This window comes from Camelus ferus, chromosome 8, assembly GCF_009834535.1.
Source record: "Camelus ferus isolate YT-003-E chromosome 8, BCGSAC_Cfer_1.0, whole genome shotgun sequence".
NCBI lineage: Eukaryota > Metazoa > Chordata > Mammalia > Artiodactyla > Camelidae > Camelus > Camelus ferus.
In genome coordinates, this window is record NC_045703.1 from 36706174 (window position 1) to 36718733 (window position 12560).

At 37.0% G+C, this 12560-nt stretch overlaps 1 protein-coding gene across 6 annotated transcripts in view; it reads right to left on the reverse strand.

Annotated features, from left to right (window-relative positions):
* CEP85L (centrosomal protein 85 like) overlaps nucleotides 1-12560 on the reverse strand; it is a 217633-nt gene that overhangs the window by 24421 nt on the left and 180652 nt on the right. For 2 of the 6 annotated variants that reach the window (XR_004321929.1, XR_004321927.1), the window contains 3 exons: nucleotides 10432-10539; nucleotides 8276-8507; nucleotides 4373-4848 (listed from right to left, as the gene is read on the reverse strand). Coding sequence is in view for 2 of the 6 variants with exons in the window: in XM_032484777.1 (XP_032340668.1) it covers nucleotides 4685-4848; nucleotides 8276-8507; nucleotides 10432-10539 (504 nt within the window). In the remaining 4 variants the exon portion in view is untranslated. Of the gene's footprint in view, nucleotides 1-329; nucleotides 4849-8275; nucleotides 8508-10431; nucleotides 10540-12560 lie in introns of those variants that run through there. The other 4 variants (XR_004321928.1, XM_032484777.1, XR_004321930.1 and 1 more) reach the window with 4 other exon arrangements.

A 12560-nucleotide genomic window follows, 5' to 3' on the forward strand; every position in this document is an offset into this window, starting at 1 on the left:
CGATTTAAATAGGGATTTTAGAAATTCAAAGTGGAGACACAGTGCTATTAGCTGAAACAGATGCAGACATGCCCTTGTATTTACAGCACCTGCCATCAGAAAATCTCAGTGCCCTTCATGGGAAGGCCCCGAGAAAAAGCTTTTCAGTACTGAAAAGGAACTGTCAGACAGACCTAGAAGGCAATGGTGCCCCTGCTCTACTAAGATTTTCTCTTGTGTGTAAAGAAAACTTTAAAAGTCAAGTCAGCATATTCTTGTCATTGAGAATTCAGGAGAGTCTGATTTCAAATACATTCTTATATTAACATTAAGCACTTGATAGGCATAAATCTTTTTATAAAAAATTTATTTCTCTGTAAATACAAATTCCAACATCAACAAACAATAGTCCAGTGGAAAAATACTTAGCTGTTAACATTGAAAACTTTTTTTTATTTAATAAATATAACTTTGGCATTCAAAATTCTAGCTGTAAACCCTATTAAAAAACAAAAACAAAAACAAAACAACCCCTTTACAAAAAAAGAGGCAAGAATTATAGATCAGAAGGCATAAGCCAACCAGTGGCTTCACATTCTTTTTACAATAAGTGTATTCCGATTAAGTCATGACCATTGTATTTACACATGAGGTATTCTGAGTGGTTCAAAAACTGAACCTAGTTTACAGAAACCACCAGTCATAGTGACTGATTTTATACACTCTGCTGTGCTTTTAATGTAACCACCTAGCACCTACTACTTGTCATCACACCAATGTGATGATGAATTTTATGTTTATGTATTTAAATAACTATTTATACATATATGTACACACATATACACACAAATGACTACATTCCAAAGGAGGTTCCCACTTACTAAACAGGGAAAAGGCTGGGCTCCAAAGACGTATATCTGATGCTTCCTCTCATGTTTACTAAGGTATCTACCTAGTAATGAAAAACTGCTCCTTGCTTTAAAAAAAAATCCTTAATCAAATCTATTTACAGAAGAACAAGGTGCAATAATCATCTACATTCTTACAGCTCACGTAGAAGAGAAATGAATGCTTACTGCAGGCAAAAGGCACAGAAGGTTCTCTCTGTATGCAGCTGCAAGTGTTGTTAATGACTTACTGATTTGAAACTACATTCTTAATATACTCAATACTTCTTTTAAATAAGAAAAAATCCAAAACTTTTCCCTCTTTATGATTAAATATATAATATTATCATACAGCAATTTCCATCATGGCATATTGGGGTGAAGATAGAAATTTTATGTTTTGTGAACACCAAAAAAAAAATGTCAAAAAGGGAAACAAAATGAATTAACTTTGGCTCTGAGAGCTCTAGCTGCTGGCAGTTTCAAATGACACAGTCTAAGTGAGCATGGTTATGAGAATTGCTTATTACCATAATTACATATCTACAGTGACAGAAATCTGTATAAGAGAACGCCAATAATCCAAACTAATGATGGGCCTGAGCTGAACTATGCAATTAACAACATAATCTAAGTTCTCAGCTACTATGTTATGCAATGAACTATTACTGATATTTTAAGAACATTTTCCCAATAAAGTAGTTCCTTTCAAAGTGCCCTCTAAGAGATTCCTATTAATGTCTTGAACTATGACAAAATTAATTTTTAAGCTGATTAGTAAGTCTGAAATATACAATATCCATTTTAGCAATGCTTTCTAGTCCTTGAGATTGTCTCTAACAAGTTACTGAAAGAAGTCGAATTCAGTTTAAGAAATTGTTGTGACCAAAACAAATTTCACTAAAATAAAATACTGTTAACATTAAATATTGAATCCTATTTCAAATATAAAAAGGGGCCATACCTTTTTTTTTTTTAAAGTTCAAGCATGGCTTACCTAGTCAATACTTAAGCAAATTTCCAAACAGACTTACTTTAAAACTTAGGTTAATTTTCATTTCAGACAAAAAATCACTGTAATAACTTCCAAGAACATCCTAGTTCAAATGAGGACAAGATACTATAGTGTATCTATTTGCCCATCTTACCTAGCTTAATAGTAAAATCTTTATTTTTAATGAGATACCAGTATTATTACTATTCTAACACAAGAGGCTGCCTTGGGAAAGGGGAATTTTCTGAGAAATAAAAATCAAAATTAAATACTGACAAATTAGAATATTACTAGTCTTATTTCCCCCCAAATGTGCACCAAGGCTCTCTATTTATTATCATCTGGGCCCCTTGACAAAACCCAGACTCCAAGAGATTTGTAATTCAAGGTTATACTTCAACTATCACATCTTAATTCCCTTTTTTATGGGGAGCATACATTGTGGAAACTGAAATACACCAGCAGTAGTCAGTTAATTTCCTACTAAGTTAAAATTATTTTTTATCTCAAGATATGTGAATTAAGTCAAAGTATTGAAGTTTTAGGATGCTAACTTTTTTTTAAAATATAAATTATTTTTATCCCAACTAAGCCAGAAAACAAAATATCTACAGTAATCAAAACCAATGACCAAAAGTTTGGCTAAACAAAAATAATAACCATAAACCCCCAAACATACACATTTAAGTATACATTTAAGTCAGACCCTAGTGACCCAATTCAGTGATTGCCTGCCCATTATCATTGCCATTTTAGGGGACCTTTATTTCCAAAACTGTGGAGACTGGGCGTGGGGGAGGAGACTCTATCCAGAGACTGTAAAAATGTTGTGTCCTGCACTTGTGTAATATTTATTTCAGATGCCATTATCTGCTTTACTGTAAAGGGCCATTTTCACAGATACTAATTTTTACAAGGCAGAATTCTTTGTATCAGATTTTTGGTACAAATACTCCCTGATTGTCTTCAAACCACTAACATTCAAAAACAAATGAACACATTAGAAAACCAAGTCCTTGCCAGTGACTAAGTCCCTTCTTATTAGGTTAGGGACCTTGGGATGCGGAATCAGGACAATGCACTGATATCCACTGCCCAGATCCTAGGAAGTAAGGAGGGAGGGAGGACTGACTAGAAGGAAAGTTTGACGTCCTTACAAAGCATTATAACTTTGCTGAAATGTAACTATAAAATAACTACAGAGAGCCATACAAAAGCCAAATTCTGAAGTGAATGTTCTCCTGGCTGGTTTCCTTGAAGGCCTTACCCCACACGTTTTCAATGCGGAGACTACTCAGGGGCACAGTCTTCCAGGAGCAGCCTTTATACCAACCAGTACAGAAGCCTGGCAAGCAAACAGACATGTGCTCTGTTCTTGCGCAAAACATTATTATCCTGCTTGACTAACATCCCTCCTCCCTTCTACATGTTATTTAGTCCTGACCTAAATGAGACTTGGTTGCATCAGGAAATCAAAACCAACTTGTAAAGGACAATGATCACCTACCTAAGTACATTTTAAAAAAATGTACTGAATGCTCTGAGGGCAATAAAATATACAGTCCTTCCAAAATACCAAATAAAACATGGAAATACTCATTTGGAAGTTTAAATCATTTAAATGATTAAAAACCAGATGCATTTCATAGTGATATCCTGTACTCCAAAAGAAGAACTAACCTGACCAAGTTCATATTCTATGAAGAACCCTGTTTTTTTTTAATATACTTTACCTAATAAAAGAAATTGCAGTATCACTTAGGTTTAGATTTTGTTTTATGCTATGCTAGCAATAATTCAGATATAAAGAATACAGGTTGGTTTTTTTCTTAAAGTAGTTTCAACTTTAAAACAGATACAAAACTGTTAAAATGTAAACATTTGAGATTTGGATAAATAAGCTATTGTTCCAGAGTCACTTTGTTAATCTTTCTTTTACAATAATGATCTGAGGCCTTATGTTTGCATTAATTACTATGGCTTTGTCTACACTGATACATATATATAAACATATAAATAAAAAACTGTAAATAGTGAGGGACATGTTAAAATTACTTCAGATTATGTTAAGTTGCCTTGTAATACATAAATTACAATGCTAATGGGAAAAACCATCACATCAAAATTTCACACCACTTAGGCAATTCACAATCACTCTGGAAAAACAGCTGACCTATCTACAGTACTAAAATCAACCCAGACACACCACCTCACCATCTCAGCACAGTGGCTGTTCAGAACACAGACGGTTTTGCCTGCTGCACTACTGTCAGAACACCTGCCTGCTGCGGGAACTCTTGTTCAGCCAGCCCTTGAAAAACCCAAGTACAACACAAGCTTCCACACTAAAGAAAAGAAGCACAAAAATACAGTGTGTGCCTTTCTCAGAAGCTTTGCTTTGACTCCAGAAATCCTTATAATTTTGTGAATAAACACATATGCACGCGTGCGCACACACACACACACATCCACACACACATCCACAAAACTATAGGATTAAAAGAAATCCTACCCCTTTATCTGAAGGGTACTCTTCACAGCTTGGTCCTACAATCAGTAGTTTGAGAATACAGAATTTTTTCTTCTTATACATTTTATCACATTTTTCAAATGGTAATTTAACTTTTTTGGCCTGATTAGATAAGCCCCTTCGAAACCTCCTCACATCCCAGTTCCTCCCCAACAGAACAAATCCACAGAAAGAAAACCCCTGTGCAAGCCACACGTCACTTGCACCTTTCCATCGTGGCTCCTAAAAAGAAACAAGAACCGTGACTCAGCAGCATTTAACAGTGGGTTGTTATTGCAGTGGGGCCCACGCTGGTCACTGGGTGACACAGCTGTCTCCCATGTCCTGAGCGTAGCGGTCTGACAGTGTAGTCCTTAACTCATCTATGTCCCTCCGTAACTGGCACACATCCGACAGTTTCTTAGTGAGTGTTTCTGGGCTATGGTCATTCTCTGTCTCTTCCGCTGAACAGTTCATTGCTGTGGAAATAAAACATGGAGAGAATCTCACATTTTAGGGGGAACAAAAGCATTTTAGGGTTTTCAACTTAATTATTATTGGAAATATAATGCTGTACACTGTATACAAGTCAGGCTCAGGTTTAAATTATGCATCACTCAATAGCAAATGGATCTTATCTACTAGGTCCTTTTAAAACTTTGCTAACTAAAATGCATTAAATTCATACAGTGACACACACAAATTCAACAGGTTAAATGGATGACAATCTTCCAAAAGTAGAAAAGAGCAGGCTCTAACACCTCTCTTCAAGCTCAATCAGAGACAGAAATCTGAAAATCATTTGTGTGGTGAGGAGCAATATCTTACATTTTTATAGACTGCAAAGTGGGTTTATCGGTGTGAAAACATAATTTTTCAAAACATATGATAAGTATGTGTATGCATGTACCTCTAAAGATAGAGAGAGAGAGAGAGAGAGGGAGGGAGGGAGGGAGGGAGGGAGTTGGCACCTTTTAATTCCAAAGAAGTGTATCAGGCTGACAGCTAGATGCTGCCCAATGGCTGAATAACTGAAGGTAAGGCCCTGAGTCAGCCAGCTGCTAATTAATAGGAGGCATAAGAGTCAAGTTAACTTACTTGTTATTTTAACAAACATTAATTGAACTGTTTCATTGTTCATGATCCATGATCTAGGAACTATGCTGAGTGCTGAGGTCAGCCCAGTAATGGATATAGTGGCCTATTCTTAATGATTTGTATACAGTTTCATAAACAAGTCAACCCAGTCAGGTGTCATAGGTGACCTGTCACCACCCAATGGCTACGGGAGCACAAGGAAGAAAACCACAAGGCCTAACTGCAGACAGGGCAGGCTCACTGAACGGGCCAAAGCAGAAGAGTGAACAAAGGTATACAGAAGCAGACAACAAAACAGTCTGATAGAATTGGAGAAACCTCAAGAAAATCAGCAACCAGCTCTAAAATGGTAGAGCACAAATTATGAGGGCGAGAACTGCCAGGAAGTAAGGCTGGAGAGGCAAATGGAAGCTCCCCACGTCTCTACTCTAGGGGAGCGTGAGTACCAAGAAACGAGGACCACAGTTTTGACAGATCACTCTGGCAGCAACGGAAAAGATGGGCTGGGGATAGTGGGTGGGCACAAGGGATAGGAGAGACCAGTCCGGATGAAGGACTATGAAAGCTGGAATTAAGGAAACGGTGCAATGGAGCTGTGATGGCAGGAATAAATGCTACAAGTAGGAAGGGACTTGTAGACGTGATGGAGCTCAACTTTCCATCAGCTTGGGGAGGGGCCAGGGGCTGCGAACAGGACACAGACGGGGGGAATGAGTAGGGTGGAAGGTAAATCTGGGTTGGGGTGACAGATGGATGATGTGGTTCTACTCACTGAGAGGAGGAATAGGTTTAGGGAGGAAAAAAAGTAGGTTGTTTTGGACATACTGAGTCTGTGATACCAAGGAAACTGCTGGTTCTAACGTACAGGTGAGTACAATCAGGAGCCCCAAAGGGACATTCGAGGCAGGATGAGAGATAAATGTCTGGGTCAACAGTTCAGGGAAAACAGAGACCAAGCCAATATGGATAAGATTACTCAGAGAGTAAACAAACAAAAGGCCAACAACAAAAGTTTCCTGGGGGACTGCCAATATTTACGCGGCAGAGGATTTCACAGCAGACTGAGGCTGAGCAGTCACAAAGGTGGAAGCAGAACCTGGGGAATGACGTCATGGAAACCACGGTAGTGGAGCTTTAAGACGGGTGGGGTGAACAGTGTTAACATAATTTATGGAGTGACAAGGATCCAAAAAATACTCTCTCTTTTTTTGGTTGAAAATTAGCCGGTTGGTCAAATTTTCACAATGCCAAACTCTAAGGTAAGGATTCTGGGGTTAAACTTTAAGGACTGAAGGAGTGTATATATGATGTTGGGGAGGGGGGAGTGGGGTGTGTGTGGTAAGGTTGTTGAATCTCCATTTCATTCACATTAGGATAGCTCTCTTGCCCTAATACCGAAAAAGGTAATAGGTGTTATGTGGGATACAAATGCAAATGTAGAAGGTTACAAAATAACTGAAGAGGCGACCACCTCTAAAATGGTGGAGAAAATGTCTTTTGTGTGTGTGTGTTTATTTCCTGCTCCAAGAGATCATTGCTAACTAAATACCCCATGTTCACCTGGCAAGCTTCTCCTCCTCTTAAGATTCAAGCCAAACATCAGCTACTCCATGGATACTTCACAGCCCTACCCAGGTGGACTTAGCTATTTTTTCCCCTTTTGTTCCACTGTCCTCTGACCATATGTCAGTATTAGTATTTATCACAATGCTCTAATATTTCGGCTAATGTGTGGGCAAGGGCTGTGTTCAACTTATCTGCATTATCAGCACCCTAGTGCTTGCACCAAGGAAGGCATTTGATAAATGTTTACTGAATGAGTGAATATACTTAAACATTAAAGTGTTTTTCACATATTCACCCTCATGTATGTGTTCCCAGATTTATGAAGTAGAGGGGAAAATTCTGACCTCTCTGAGCACAGTCACATGTTCATTTAACAAATGAGACACTCTGGTCAGGACTATTACTTGGTTTGCCAAAATAACTATTATGATGCAAGATGGTGGAATCTTTTTGATGAACCTGGAAACAAAACTAGTCTCCACTCCAGTCACATATTAACCATATTATTAGGCAATTGCTCAATACAACATGTCAGTACATAAACACTACAGTCTTACTCCACTCATATCTCCTTCCTGAAGTCCATTTCTTTTAAAAAGAGACCAACATGTCAATATCATAATAATCTGGAGCCACGTAAGTTGAGTGTTCCAGTTAAAGCAGCACAGGACGGAAGAGACCTAGGACCTGCCTGTCGCAGCCCTCACAGTTACGTGTGCAGGAAGGCAGAACCGAGGCAGAACGGCTGGGTGTCCACCGAAAGGGACAAAGGCAGTAGGTATGCACTGCGATGGCAACAGATCTACAGGCCATGAAAGCTGGCTCGTGTGGCAGTCAGCACTGGCACTCACATTAAACAACTGCCATAGAACACGCATTGCCTAAGAAAGCAAGTGAGTTCTTCCTCTCAAATATTTTGCCAGTAGACAGATGGCTGGGTCATTAATTTAATACAATTGTCACATGAAAGCAAACAGAATCATTACTTTTAGAAGAGTAATCAGGAAACCAAATCTAACTACCATTCCAGTCACATATGAACAGATTCAGCATAGGAAACAAGTATCTCCCAGCTCATCCACACAGGTGGATCTACAGGCATTCTATCAAGTGGCAGTCTGTATCAACCAGGACCCTGCTCATTTCTGTAAGATAATGAGGTAAGTTCTAGCAATGAAGCAGTAACAGGTATTCACAGACCCACAGATTGATTCAGAGGTTTATAAGCCATGAGCCACTTACATCTGATTCCCAGTAACAATGAAAGATTAGGCTCCTTGCCTTGAGCACGCTGATTAAGAATACTACACAATGCCTTCAAGTCAAACAAACAATAGGACATCTCCTTGAACAGCTGATCGATCACACTCAAATCAAACAGTGGCTTTTTGGAAAGAACAGTCTGCTGCCTGGCTTGTTCTACTTCCTGGCCCTGATCCAACAAAGAGCAGGTCTCTTCTGTTTGTCTTTGGTTCTGCAGTGGATTAAAAAAACAAAAATCAGGTTGTTAGAAGAAAGGAAAGATACTAAAAAACCATTAAGGTTAACATTTCCCCCCAAGTCTTTAACAAAACACTGCAGTCATATTACACGCACAGGAACCAAATTTAACTGCATACATACAGTAGGGAAAACAGAGAGAGAAAAAGAATTTAAACAGTGGAAAGGGTTCCTCTGTGCCATCGGATGCCTTAGGGTAAACCTGAGAGAGGACACATAAATTCAAACAGTCTCGGCTTCTAGGGGGTCTCCCGTGCTCTCACATAAAAAGTACTTTGATGGTATATATATTTTGTTATGATTCATCCCAAGAACAAAAAGAAATGCAAAGAAAATTCAAACCTCATCCTGTAGTTTTATCGTTAGCAGCAAGAGTGATTTACTCTGAAACTATTTTTGGTACACTGAGAAAAAAGTATGTATGTTACTATGTTAATGTTGATAGGAACCAAACTTTGCAGTGTAAAAGAAAAAGAAATAAAAGCATAAAATCAAAGGGGAAAAAACCCAAACACTCTGATTGTTAAACCTGAACTGGAAGAATCAGTAGGAACTCATGATTTATTACATTCCGGAAAAGTTACCCTCACCTCATCCCCGAATTATCACCATTTACTCCTCATCCTGAAAATTGCTAATTACAGGTAAGTTCAACTAGCTTTCCAGTTGGAATTGTATTTCAGAAAAACCAAATAGCCTGGATTGATGAGGAAAGTATCATTTTTTTTCTAGATGAACGCCAGCTAATATGTAAATGGAATGATGTAATTAGAAAAAATTACTGTTGTTTTAATCATCTTAATGATTCAGTGATCACTGATGGATGCTAAAACCATCAAGGAAAAGGGTGCCGGCAGACTGCATATCCACAGTTGCCTAGTGTCACCCCACAGATTGCCTGATGATTGCAGAGGCTACACGTTACAGTGGAAAGAATCCGTCTGTCACCACCTTAACCCAGTGAGACCAGTATTTGTTTCGCTTACAGTGGGATAACCAAACACGTATAATCTGATGATGTGAACAGCACCTACAAGTAAAGTATTCATGCCCCAAAAATGTTTGACCTGAATCTAGTATCTTTAGCTCTAACTTCCAGCTTACAAGAAATACAGGGGGAAGGAAATACAGGAAGATAAGGAATCAGACACATCTAGGTGTAACAACTCTACAAGTCCTTAAGACAAAAGGCCCACTTTCTTCAGGGAGAAGAAAGGAACTTTGGATTTATAAGACAAAAATAAAACACAACACACGGTCCTTGATGGAAAGCTGGTTTCAACAGCCACTATAAAAAACATTTGGGGAAGAAGTGGGAAATTTTTTATAAGACTAGATATTACTGAATGTCAAAGAACTACTCCTCTTACTGAGTATGACAATGGTGAAATGGTTACACAGGAAGCTGTCCCTCATTTTTGGAGATGCATTCGTTAGAAGAAAAATGTCGTAACAGTTCAAAAACTAAAATAAGTATATTTTATATAATATGTCCTTAAATGCAAGCCAAGTATTTCATCTCATAATTCAATGAAGGAAGTATGATTCATTCCACTGATGAAGAGTCAACATTGAAGCTTCCTGAAGGATTTTCAAGGGTAATTTTGTTTATATGCAATTTATGCTTTATTTGATGACTTTGGGTATCTAATTCCTATATAATATTTGACTTTGCTGTAGTTAAGTCTGTGAAACTGTTGCTGACATAAGAAAAATAAAAGTTTGTCTTTTTGATTATAATCTTAGTAAGAAACCTAATGGATTTAATTAAGTAGCACATCAAAAATCAAGACTTCAGTTTAAAAAACATTTTATGAATATGTACAAAATAAGCCTTTGCTTTAACTTAAATAAGTACTGAGTCATTCTTGAAAGCAATCTGAATTTCTTCTACTCACATCAAGCAATGTTTGTGTTAATCTCTGTAGGTTCCTTTCTTTCTTTTCTAGCTCTTCCATCATCTTTTGAGTAGTCAATTTTTCTTTAGAAAGTTTCCCTTGCATAGACTAGAATAAAGAGAATTGGAAAGCAAAGCATGTTAACAATTAAAACAAAATATAATCACGTAGGTAACCAGGAATACTGGCTCTGAATACTTTAGGTATTCCGTCCTCCTCAACCCCTTGGAAGATGATGCCTTCACTTCTAAATCAACCCTATTACTTCTATAATCCCAAAAGGGGGGTTGGGGAGAAATTCCATCTTTACCAAGAAAGTTTTTAATTGGGGTAAAATATGTTAAATCTAAAGTTGCTGTTTAATGCTTTATTATAAATGTTCTTATTTTATTGATTTTTGTTTATATATATTGAGAGTGTATTAACAAATCTATACTTTTAAAAAGCATTTTCTTAGGATTAACAAGGTACAAGATTATAAGATCATAAGACCATCCCTGTTTCTATCATCTGAAACACAGCCAAACACCCTTCTCTTAGTGTAACACTCCAAGCAATGGATATGATGTTGAATTCAGGCCAAAGGTCTACCATGGGACTTAGATAAACTAGTCTCTTTCTTAACTCCATTACAAAATTACAAATTATCTACAAGAAAATCTTAAGTATACCAAGACAGAATATGGGGTATTTTAAGAGTAACTGAGTCATTTCAGCTTATAAATCTGATTATCAGCTGCACACCAAAGAAGAACTTGCCATAAACCTTGTATTATCAGAGATTTTTTTCTATCAACTTTTTTCCTTTTATTGAACTACAAGATCCATAAACATATGACTAAAGAAGAGATTTCATTCCCCTCCACCCCATCCTCAGGTCTGTATTTAGTCCCAACTCTGAAAATACTTCAGAATGCTGACCACCTAAATAGCACACAATCTACTATGAAGGTTTTTTTCCCTCACATTATCTCTGGATGGAAAAAGAGAGGATAGCTGTCACCATGGGTTGAGATAAGACTCTAAACATAAAGCAGTTTTCTCAGTAACAGTATTCAACCTTGTTGCTTTTTAATTTCATTTGTCTGTTAAACTCTGAAAAATATTATATTTTGTAACTCAAAAAGTGGATACAAATGAATCAAGCCCTATATCAAGTACATTTTCTTCTAGGAAAAACTCATTTTATATTCTACAAAAATGAATCTCACAGCACAAAGTCATATGCACTATCTAAGAATACATATCTTTGGATACTGAAATTCCTTTGTAACTGCATTTGACTGAATCAAAAACCATCTGATTGAACGATATGTGGGAATTTATTTATCTAGCTGAAGATTGATATTTACTGGCGTGATAAGATTATTTACTTGGCTCAAATTCAGAATTCATTCTGAATTTTTTTAAGATTTGTGATTGTTTATTTTATTAGAATTGTAGAAGAAAGGCACCACAAATAAACTACTCTAAATCTCACTTGAACAGTGAAAACTGAACCCAAGAGAGGTATTTTCATAATGCTGTAATATAATTCTTTAGAGGATTATACTGTTTCTTATTTTTTTCATGTTGAATGTGACTAGTAATTAGCTAGTAAATCTGACTAGTATGTTCCTGTTTAAGACTAAATTTAAATCAGCGAAGAAACAGGTAATCTTCTCCATCGAAATAAATCAAAAGTGTTTGGCAGTAGTGCTGTGTGTCATAAGAAGGAAAAGTGAATTTGGAAAACATATCAAGCTCAACATGTTATGTTGGTTTGGTTCAATGGCACTAATCAAGCAGCCCTTTAATGCGGGAAGGAGTACACCCATGCTAATAAGGCTAAATGCTGTACAATTTCTAGGCTAATCCTCAGTATGAGTGGTACAGCTGTCTGACAAGAATATTTCACCTAAAAGAGTACTTTTCTATCCTAAACTGTACGAAAAAGCATGTTTAAAAGTTTAGGGAAAAAAGGAGGAGGGAGAGGAAGATTTCTGCTAAGGTTAGAACGGGGTTAGTAAAATTAAAAATAAATTAATTTTTAAATGCCTACAATTTCTCCTTTAAAAAATCATTGCTAAACTGGAAATTTATGTCTAAGTTACTAATCTGTAGGTATTTATGACAATCATTCTTTCAGC